This window comes from Hippocampus comes, unplaced genomic scaffold, assembly GCF_001891065.2.
Source record: "Hippocampus comes isolate QL1 unplaced genomic scaffold, H_comes_QL1_v1.1 scaffold7, whole genome shotgun sequence".
Classification (NCBI taxonomy): Eukaryota; Metazoa; Chordata; class Actinopteri; order Syngnathiformes; family Syngnathidae; genus Hippocampus; species Hippocampus comes.
In genome coordinates, this window is record NW_017842060.1 from 2,923,495 (window position 1) to 2,934,614 (window position 11,120).

Genomic DNA, 11,120 nt, shown 5'->3' on the forward strand with positions numbered 1-11,120 from the left:
TTGCACCACTCATGCATACGGGACACACACAACACAAGTTGCGGCGTCCTCCTGAAACAGGAAGCACGCGCTGCAACATGACTGCACTGGCGGGCCGCTCTCGCTGGCCTAGATTCTCTGAAATCCGCTCTGGAAGTGCTCTCATCCTCAGCTGCCACCATGGGCGAGCGAGCGAGGGAGCGAGCGAGCTAGGCCATCTGGCTGCGGCGAGCGTCAAATCCCAATCTGCGTTAATTTGACTGATATGGGGGCCATTGTTTGTTTTAGACGGATTAATAAATGCTCTTGTGGTTAAATCGGCGGGTTTAAAGTTTGAAAGTTTTTTTCTTTGTGTGTGTGTGTGGGTGTGTGTGTGTGTGTGTGTGTGTGTGTGTGTGTGTGTGTGTGGCATGTGTCGCAGCTTGCCAGGTGCGCTGCGGGTCACTGCTGAAAATTAGATGCGTCTAAGCCGGCGAAATAAAGCTTTTATGTAACGGCGAGACAATGAGACTTTGCCTTTGAGGGCATTTGGATAACCACTCGCCAATTTGTTCCCCAGCCCCCCCCCCAAAAAAAACCCCACGATATACGGGACTAAAAAACTACCCAGATAGCTGGACTGGGGGACTCTTGCTGGCAAGAAATGGGAGAAATTGCATCGAGCTGACACTCATGGAACGCAGTAGACGAGGTCTTGATGTGCCATCACACCGAATGCGTAATGGTTTGATCGGCCTTTGTTCTAATATTCGATTTCTGTGCCAATAGCAAGATACCAGACGAGGGGAAGAGATTAATTAGCATCCAGCTCAGTGATTTTTTTTTCCTGGTCACTTGTTGCTAGGCAGAATTCAGAGGGTACAATTGTAACTCCCCCCATAATTGGTCCCCCAAAAAGTAGAAGAACGCTGTCAGTCCTATTTTTATTTTCCAAAAAGCGGTCTAAAACAAAAGTTAACCCATTACATTTCTTGCCACCTTTTTGCATTTTGAAGTTCACAACTTTTCCTTTTAAGCGACTTTCAATTTTCACATCCATTATCAACGCACTTAATAACAACATAGTCGACACAATTTAGAATAAAACCTAAGAATATAAATAACATTTGAGGTAGCTGGCTAGCAGGTGCAGCAGGATAGATAGATAGATAGATTTTTTTTTTCCTGGTCAGTTGTTGCCATGCAGAATTCAAAGGGCACAATTCTGCCTGCCCTACAGCTAATATATTCTTTGAAACGTTAGTTTAAATTGGCAACATGAAATTTGTTGGACATGTCTGTCATGAATAGACCCACGAAAAAGTCTCACAAACCCAAAGCCCGAAAAGACACAGGAAGTGTGCAATTTTGTTTTGAATTGGCCAAATTGTGTGTCATTTTCAAGGGGTCATACAAATATAGTGCCACGAATTATTTAAAAATTCAGCCCCCAAAGCCACTTTCACTTAGCAACATGAGATTTGGTTGGCATGTCTGTCAATAACAGGCTCACAAAAAAGTCTCAGGAACCCAAGCGCAAAAAGACACAGGAAGCCTGCCATTTTGTTTTGAAGTTGCCATTTTTTAATCATGTCGACAACAGTATTTCCAGGAGTCCATCGAAGGCGAGCCTGACCTGGACATTTTGTCCGACCGATTTTGAACCACATGATGGGTGACGCTAACTTGCAAAAAAATGTGCTTTGTCGTCAACGTGTGTTGACAGAGCTTCTCAATGAAGTTTGACGATTTTTCATAAAACAAAACCAAAAAAAAAACTCCCGTCATCCGACTTCGCGAGATCCGATCTTAATCAAACGTCTCGTGAGCGGAATGTCCATGTCTAGGTATTTGTGAACCATAAAATTACTTCTTTGTCTCTTCATACAGATGCTGCCTGTCTCTCTCTCTCTCTCTCTCTCGCACGCACGCACACACACACACACACACACACACACACACACACACACACACACACTGACACATGGTGTGTTATGCAATAGGTGATGCCTAATTACCACTGACATCGCAGAGCCTGTTCACTTGCAAAATTAATCATGACACAGGCGTCACATTTCAGTCCCCCCCCGTTCAGCAGCCGACGAAACTAAGAAGTGCACAAAATACCCATTTGTCAGCTTATTATCAGACACAAGGTGGCGCACACGAGGAAGGGGGGGGGGTGGGGGGTTGAAAAAAAAGAAACATTGCTTGATAATTAGCGGGACGTTGTTTGTTATCTGTTTGGACTCAGGGGAACCGGATGAGAAATAATGAACTGTTTCATGCGTAACGAGGCTTTACGTCTGTAGAAAGTGTCTTGTGGGTCTGACGGTCTATTTATACACCCAACGCTGTCCTGGAAAGCGCTCGCAGTCCATCCAGCTGCAGAAGTAACGTGAGGTTAGGATTACGAATAGATGAAGGGAGACCACGGAGACAAAGTGCAGCCAAGTGTGGCATAATTAATGTGACAAATGTTAACTTGGTCATGAAATGAAATTGCTTACTAGATCGCCCTTTTTTTGGGTGTGGGGGGGAGGTGACCCCCCCACCAAAAACCACCATCGAAAACAGCAAATTACAAATTATAGGTTTCTCGGATGTCCATCCATCTATCCATTTTCAAATCCACGTATCCTCACAAGGGTCGCGGGCATGCTGGATGCGATCCCAACTGTTTTTGGCCAGTACTGTATAGGCGGGGTACACCCTGAACTGGTCGCCAGCCAATCACAGGGCAAACATAGACAAACACACCCATTCACACTCACAGTCACACTAGGGACAATTTAGAGTGTTCCATTAACCTGCCATGCATGTTTTGAGAATGTGGGAGGAAAGCGGCACACCCGGAGAAAACCCACGCAGGCATGAGAAGAACATGCAAACTCCACACAGGAAGGCCCGAGCCGGAATCGAACCCTGAAATCAAATCTGTACGACAGAAAGCATGTTTACAAGCCGGAACATCAATTCCTAATCGACTTGACACAGTTATGCCAAACGTATTATTTAGTGATAATTCCCGGCATGCTAATGGTCTGATCCAGAGTCTGGCGGCACCCTATAAATCCCGTGTTCCCACTGAATATGTATGTATGTCTCCGGCGGGGTAAACATGTTATTCCATTAACCAGTCCGTAGCCTGTGTGGCGAGGTGCGTGAACAAACCCCGGGTGGCGCGCGCATAGTACGGCGGAGGTACGCCGACGCATTTCATTCAGCAGTTAGATCGGCCGTGACAACCTCGTAGTGGGGCAGCTTAAGGTGACAGGAATCTGTGTCAACGCACAACTTTTGACTTTTGATATTTGTTTACACCTGTTTACGGCAGATTATTTTTTTCCCTAATATCATAGTTAAATAAAAACAGTGTTTGTTGGTAGTTCGGGGCAGAGCCCCAACCACATCTAGAAGCCGGCCTCCGCAGTCATTATGTGAAAAAATATGTATTTAACCCTTTCAGGGACAGTGGTTACTACAGTGGACAGCATACCATGTGATCACATTACAGTTAACTTGTTAGTAGCGTCTTAGCTTTAATATTTACCAGGAGGACACGATAGTTCGCTTCTCCCATCCCAATTGAAACGACGACAGCGGTGCTGCCTCTGACCACCTGGAATCTTTCCTAGCTCGAAACAAATTGTCAGCTGACTCCGACCTAACAACATAAACAGCGAAAATTAAATTGAGCAACAATGAGGACTGGTAATGATAACAAGAGTGTTGACAAGGTAAGAAATGCTCCACAAAATTCAAGTTTAAGCCAGGTATTAACTACTTGCTGTCGGCCAAACTTGAAAAAACTTTGGGTCAAAAATGGACTGACCCGATTTGTTGGGTTAATTGCTTTCCCCAAAAAGTTGTGTCAAATGAATAACCTGTAAAATAACTCTTTTTTTTGGGGGGGGGGCAGGGGGTGTTATTCATTTGACCCTTTTTTCGGATGGGAAAAGTTGGGCCACTTCCTTTCTGACCCAATTTGGATTATTTTCAACCCAACTTTGTTTTATGGAGTGTGTGGGTATGGATATGAATGTGAACGCTTGCTTTTCAAAACCGTATATTCCCTGGCCAGAAGTCAAGGGTGCATGTACCTCATCTCTCACTCAAAGTCAGCTGGAACAGGATATACCGTGTACCTAATGAGGGTACACGGTAGAGAAAATGGATGGATGGACTTCTCCATTCTGTTGAATTAATCATAAGAGAAAGATGAAAAATGATTATGGTAGTTGGTGACGCTGTTCCATTTACTGCAACTGTACTGTAATGTACATTCCAAATCCTCCCTTCCGCTCCTCAGCCCTCGTGATATTGCAAATTCATGACTGCCTTCTGCAGACAGCTCGACAAGGGTGAGGTGTGTGTGTGTGTGTGTGTGGGGGGGGGGGTTCGTCTGAAAGTTAGCTCGCTCCAGTTCACCTGTGCCCACTACCCCCCTCACCCGTGAGGCCCTTTAGCAGATGAGCAGGCCGACAAAAAGTGTCTGCCTGTCAGAGGAATCACTCGTCATGGATGAAGCCTAGTTATTTCATGTTGAATGCTTTTTTTCTTTGGCTTTTTTTTTCTAAATATGATACCACAGAAGGGTATCAGTGATGCCAAGGAGAAAGAGTTTGATCAAGGCGTTTGAACAACGCCTTATATTTGTAACGGGTTCATGGTGGATTAATTCGCACTAATTCGGGTTGGGGGGTTATTGCAAATGACAGGTCCATTGAAATAGCGCGCCACCTGGTGGAGGCTCGTGTTACAGGTGATTCTCCGAAGGAGTTTTTCCACATACTGTACAGTCAAAGAAGGGCAACGAACACAAAAGAAAAAAAAAGCCCAAGTGACTTTAACGCCGATGATGCCCTAAATTATAACTGACTAGCGAGGCACCTATACTGTACACGACACGTCCGCGCGTGCACACGCTCTCACGTGCACGCTCTCACGCAAGTTTAATGTTGATCACACCTTTTCCTTTCATTACGACATCGAGACGGGAGCGTACAGCAAAGGCGCGGGACCCCAAGTGAAACGAGTGTCCCGTCCGCCCCCAACCTCCCTCCCCCCCCCCCCCCCCGCTCTCTCTCTCTCTCTCTCTCTCTCTCTCTCTCTCTCTCTCTCTCTCTCTCTCACTCCCTCGTTCGCTCGCCCGCCCCGCACCTCTTCTCCTTCTCCTTCTTCCACTTCCACTCGAGCCAGCGAGCAAAGCAGTACGCCGAGCGGAACACCGTCGGACCCCGCTTGCGCTTTTGCTGCAAAGCTCGCTGAGGATCGTTGTTAATATTATTATTATTATTACCGAGCCGAGCTGCTGTAGAAAAAAAAAACTGGCGCAACTATGCGCCACACTCTCTTTCGCGACTCCTATTTATGACGATAACCACGACTTTTTCCTTTCTATTTGCTTTTCTTGGCGCTCCTCTGGATGCAAACACCTGACAACCACCCACCGAATGTAGTCTTTAAGGTAAGACAAAAGACTCAATAAAATAAGAATGGACTCTATTTTAGGCTTAGTGCATGCGTGGAGCCGCTTCAAAGGTGTTAACTAACTTTTTTTGACTGACGCTAGTCATTTTATATTAATCGTAAAAACACCAGTCTGCTGCAAGTTGGATCCGTTCTTATCATTTTAAAAAATGTCTTATTTTCATGAACGAGTTTGCACCCGCGCCTGTTTGCCACCTTTTACGACCTAAATGACTCACTTCATAATGACAAACACGATGTAATAGAAATGGCATTTACAGTATTTATGAAAAAAAACACGCAGCTCGTGGCGTAGGTTCTTTTGAAATGATTTTAAAAGGGGGTGTGTACTCCTCATGCACGTGCCGCGACGGCTTTAAACCACATCCGTAACAATATAAAAATCAACAGTTTTGATGGTTATTTCAGGCTGTTCCTACACGTAAAACGTGTGTATGTCGTCTTTTCCGAACCAAAACAAAGCGTTCCAACTTTGTGTCGCAGCACTGTTGTGGCCGCCGAGGCTTGCAACTTTTCGATTGACAGGCGCCGGGAGCCAATCGGCGCGTGAGCTCTGGGTCCGTTCGTCCAATAGGAGCGAAGCAGGGGAACTGACTTTCAACGAAGCTCAGGAGACGTCACGTCGGCGCGTTAACTCTTACGAGGCACCTACCACCTGTCAAGATGTGTATTATCCTCTAAAATGCAAAAATGACACAAACATTTGTGTTGATCTGCATTTAAAAAAAAAAAAAAAAGTTTTAAGTAAAGGATGGTGACATAGGACTGACGGGTTAGCATAGTGGCCTCACGGTAGAGAGGTCAAGGGTTCGATTCCGGGTTCCGAGCTTTTTCTGTGTTTGCACGTTCTTACCGTGCCTGGGTGGGTTTTCTCTGGGTACACCGGTTTCCTCCCACATTGCAAACACATGCGCATTGGGTAACTTAATTGATCACTCTCGCTAAATTGTCCATTGGTGTAAGTGTGAATAGTAGCTTGTCTATGTGTGCCCTGCAATTGGTTGGCAACAACCAGTTCAGGGGGTATACCACGCCGACACCCCGAAGACGACTGGGATAGGCTCCAGCACGCCCCGCGCCCCTTCGTGAGGATAAAGCAGTTCAGATAATGAAAAAAATGAAAAGTCAAGCATAATTGGAGGCACTCCATTACAACCATGATGACATTTGATCACCAAATTATTCATTGCTCTTTGGAATTGATTCATCGTGTATTGATGTAATAGAGGGTGCTGTACTGGGCTATGACCACCAGAGGTGCTGTTAGTCAAGTTTCAATGAGCGAAAATAATTCCCTTTTTTTTTTCTCAAAATATCTCAACCTGTCAGAAATGTATGATCTTAAAATATCTTCACTTTTCTCAGAACCTTACATTTTTTTTCCTCAAAGTACTTCACACAGAATTATGAATTTAATCTCATGAAAACTCTTTCAAAATGTTACATTTTATTCTCATATGATAAAATCCTTATCGTGTACTTTTAAAATTTTATCGCATAATATAATTACGTTTTTTTACGTGATGTCACAACTTTTTTAAGTCTCGTAATGTTACAAGGGCAAGTGTAATCAAATATTTTCTTGAAAATAATATGTCCGATGTGCTCCTACTATACTCTCAACACAGTGTTCTGATTGATATTGCATTTGTGGGATATAAATCAATCAGAAAAATCCACCGGGGGAGGTGGACATTTTGCCTCTCGCTGTCAACTGAAATTGACATTGCAGTGCCAAAGGGGTCAGGTAACAACCGTCATGGCTCACCCGTGACAGTCGCAAGCTGAGCCCTGAGGCAACGTGATGTCATTTTCAGTCGACAGCAAGTGGCAAAATGGCCGCCCGTGTGAGATGGATAAAAACAGGTGTGCAATTTTCGGATTGATTCAAATTGCACGAAAGCAACATTAATCAGAATGCTGTGCTTACACATTTTTTTGGTTTGACTTCCCCTAAAGTGACATTCTGACTTTATTTTTTGTTGTAGGTCTGTTTCTTGATTAAAACTTTGTAAAAGGAAAATCATCATCTTCATTTTTTTTTTTGCAAAATTATGACTTCAGCCTTGTCATATTAAAACTTGGAAAGTATGAGGGGCAAAATGTACGAGCGGAGGCAATTCATTGGACAGCACAGTCGTCATCATTTAATCGAATTGCTCGTTGGCATATTTATATCAAAACCTCATGGTTGGAAGTGGTCTTACATTTTTTTTTTTTTTGCAAGGTGACTCCATGAGCCAGCGATGGAGACCAAAAGATACCAAAGTCTCTTTGAGGGGAGCGATACAGAGAACAGGTGGTCTCAGATCCCCAGTACCATGGAGTTCGGCTGTGCCGTTGAGGACTCCGGCCTGGACATGGCCAATGTCGCCGACCCCAAAGCGGGCGGCGCCAAGAAGCCGGAGCAGCCGGCGCTTCGTCCCGGGCCGAACCAGCACTTCGGCCCGCCACACATCAGCAACTGCTCCCTGCATGGTGCCAAACCGGAAATGGACTCCAAGGAGCTTTCCAAAACCGTGGCCGAGTCCATGGGCCTTTACATGAACGCTGCCAGGGAGGCGGACTTTGCCTTCGGCCAGCACGGGGGCTCGTCCAGCCCTGGGAAAATGCAGTACCCGGTATGCGGGCGCCCTCTCGGGGACAGCCAGCGTGGCTCGGCCAAGAGCCCCAAGCTGAAAGGGTTTGCGTTCCCGCCGCCAAGCGGAGGAGACGGCACCGTCGGCGCCCCGGCGAGCTCCGCTTCCATGCTAGCCTCGTCGCTGTCCGGCAGCCCCCAAACTTCCAGCCCGGGGGGCGGTAACAACATGGTGTCGTCGACCACCACCAGCCCCCCGGCGGGTTTCGGCCCGGCGTGCTCGCCTGTAAGCCATCCGGCCCTGTCCGGAGCCAGGCGCAGGAATCCGTCGGCGTGCAGCCCTGTGGAGTCGAGCACGGTGGGCTCGCCGCCCCTGCTGAGGTCCCCCATGTCCAGCCCTCGGAGCATGATGAGCGTGAGGTCCCCGCAGACCTGCAGCGTCAGGTCCTCCGCTTCCAGCCCCGCCGCCGTCCGGCCCCCCGCCTGCAGTCCGGCCATGGCCATCGGAAGCCCGCAGAACCCTTCCTCGGGAGGCTTCCCGGCGCCCAGTCCGACCGGCGAACTGGGTTTGGCGCGGGGTGACACCCGTAGCCCCGAGGCCACGGCTCTGACCGACGAGCTGGACTTCAAGCCCTTTGAGTTCCCCAAGGTGGAGATGGTGGATGGCGAGGTGTTCAATGTGGGTTTGGACCAGATGGGCATGGTGAAGTACATCAAGAACGAGCCCGGGACTGATTTTCGGAGCATGTGCTTGGGCGGCTCCAAATGCAACACCTCCAGTGTGCCGTTTATCACGCAAATCAAGAACGAACCCGACAAAAGCGACGGGTGCATGAACGCGCAGTCCTACGGCGAAGAGTCTCCGCCGCTCGGCCTCTTCCCCGCGTCCGAGACCACCTACTTGTCCCTGAGGAATAACGTCGATGAATACAGCCTCTCCGGAATCTTGGGACCGCCGGTGTCCCTCAACGGGAATTACGACGCCGACGTGTTCGCCAATGACGTCCTGTCCAAAGGGGTGAAGCAAGAGTCCAGTGACGGCGACTACTACCAGGAGAGCAACGGCGTGCCCGCCTCGGCCATTGTCGGAGTTAATTCCAGCGGACACTCATTCCATTACCAGATTGGCACGCAGGGAACAATGTCCTTTGCGCGGCACGACGTCCGGGACCAGTCCAACCCCTTGTTGAATCTAATATCGCCGGTGGCGGCCTTGATGGAGTCGTGGAAGTCGCGTCCGGGCATGCCGCAGGGCTCGCTGTCGGCCCGGGGCGACGGATACCCGGGTCAGAACTGCATCAGTGACGGCATGGTCAGGTAAGCGATGGATTTCGGCTTTGACAGCGATTTTTTGGATTGTAGCTTACATGGGGAGCAACTTGGGGACGGTGGTCTCATTCTCTATATTATCTTGTAAAATTATTTGGGGGGGTGGATATATTATGGCATTATCCATCTGAAATTCCGACTTCATTCTCATAACAGTCCAACTTTTCATGATGTAACCGCCTCCGTAAAATGACGTTCTCATGTTTGAAACCTTCTTGCAACATTATTCGGGTAAACGATGAACTGACAACTTGATTGTCGTAACATTCAAACTTTTTTCATCATATTTGAAATTGATTCACACAAAATTAGGAATGTTATACTTGTCACGTGACGACATTTCCCACCTATTGCAACGTTTATTTTCTCAACGCTGAAACGTCCCCCCGACGACATAATTCATTTCTTGTCTGATTAGTTTGACTCGATTCATGTCAAATCCAAGCTTCTGTTCCAATAACATTCAAATTTTATCAAATAGGATTTCAACTTTGTATCATAATATCTTTTTTTTTTAATATTAGGACTCAAGTTACAAAATATTTCCACCTTACCGTCGTAAGTTCTAAATAGGTTAGCTTGTAAAATTTTTGTTTCTGTAACATTCTGACTTTTTTTTCTCCTATTTCAGCTTCATTTAAAATCAAATCTTTATTCTCATATTACAATTTCCTTCTTATAATTAAAACTTTGAACCCGTGTGTTCACAACTTTTGTTGTCTTTCAAATTCCCAACTCTATAAAATGACAATGTGATTCTTCTTGAAAGATTTGATTCACAGAACACAGCAACTTTTTCCGCATAGTATTTCGACTTAAGTCAACCCGTTTCTGAAACTCTAACTTTATTCTTATAACATGATGACTCTTTTTTTCCCCCTTTGTAGCGTTACAACTTATTTTCCATCACATTGCGACTTCATTCTTCCATTTTTTTTCATCATATTTTGTCTTTATTCACATCAAAGCATGAGTGGATTCTCGTAACAGCCATTAGTTGAGAGCATTCATACGCCGCACTTCTATTATTTCAAAAAAAATAATTTTACGATCCAAATAAGTTCACTGCCGACGCCTCGTGCGGATAATTATCGGACTGAATTTCCAACAGGTTGTCTCTTAACAAGGCAGGGCACTCGCTTGCAGTCATGTGCTATAGCATGAGGCACTTGGAAGCGAGTCGCTTGGAGAAAAGCGGGCTAAAAATGGGAGTCGTCGGGATCATTCCTCCCCACGAGATCAAAGCATCGCGCCGCGCGCTATACTGTATGTACTGTGTGGTCGACTGTAAGACATTTGACGTCTTGAGCACAGGCTTTGTCGGCGCGAAAGGCGTTCACTGGGTGAAAAATATGTGATTTAATGGGCCAGAGCGTTGGCAGCGTCATGAATTATGAATGATTCATGACGCGCTTTTGTTGCCAGACTGACGAAATAAACAATTACGAGCGCTCGGGGGCTGGATTGGATTGTGAAACGAGGAGAACGGGCTAAAGGAAACCACTGCAACAACCACCTCTAGACCAACAGCCGCGGCAAACAAAAGTTCTTCCGACATGGTGCTGGATTTGAGCTGTTCAGAACTCATGGCCACCCAAAACTCACTTAGTTGCGAACAGAAAAATGGCCTTCGGCCAGGGTTGCAATAGGTTTTTTCATTATACTTGGTTTGGATTTTGTTTTGAATGGAGTTTTTGGCATTTAAATCAGCTCAAATTAATTTTAGAGTGGGTTTGTTAATTTTTGTTAGGTGTGGGGGGGG

The 11,120-nt window shown here is 46.4% G+C and overlaps 1 protein-coding gene across 1 annotated transcript in view; it reads left to right on the plus strand.

Moving 5' to 3' along the window:
- The first annotated feature begins 5,101 nt into the window (after positions 1-5,101).
- Positions 5,102-11,120, plus strand: part of nr3c2 (nuclear receptor subfamily 3, group C, member 2) — a 59,457-nt gene continuing 53,438 nt past the window's right edge. The window contains exons 1-2 of the mRNA XM_019862414.1: positions 5,102-5,428; positions 7,679-9,346. Of these exons, the coding sequence (XP_019717973.1) occupies positions 7,698-9,346 (1,649 nt within the window). The 5' untranslated portion in view covers positions 5,102-5,428; positions 7,679-7,697. The remainder of the gene's footprint in view (positions 5,429-7,678; positions 9,347-11,120) is intronic.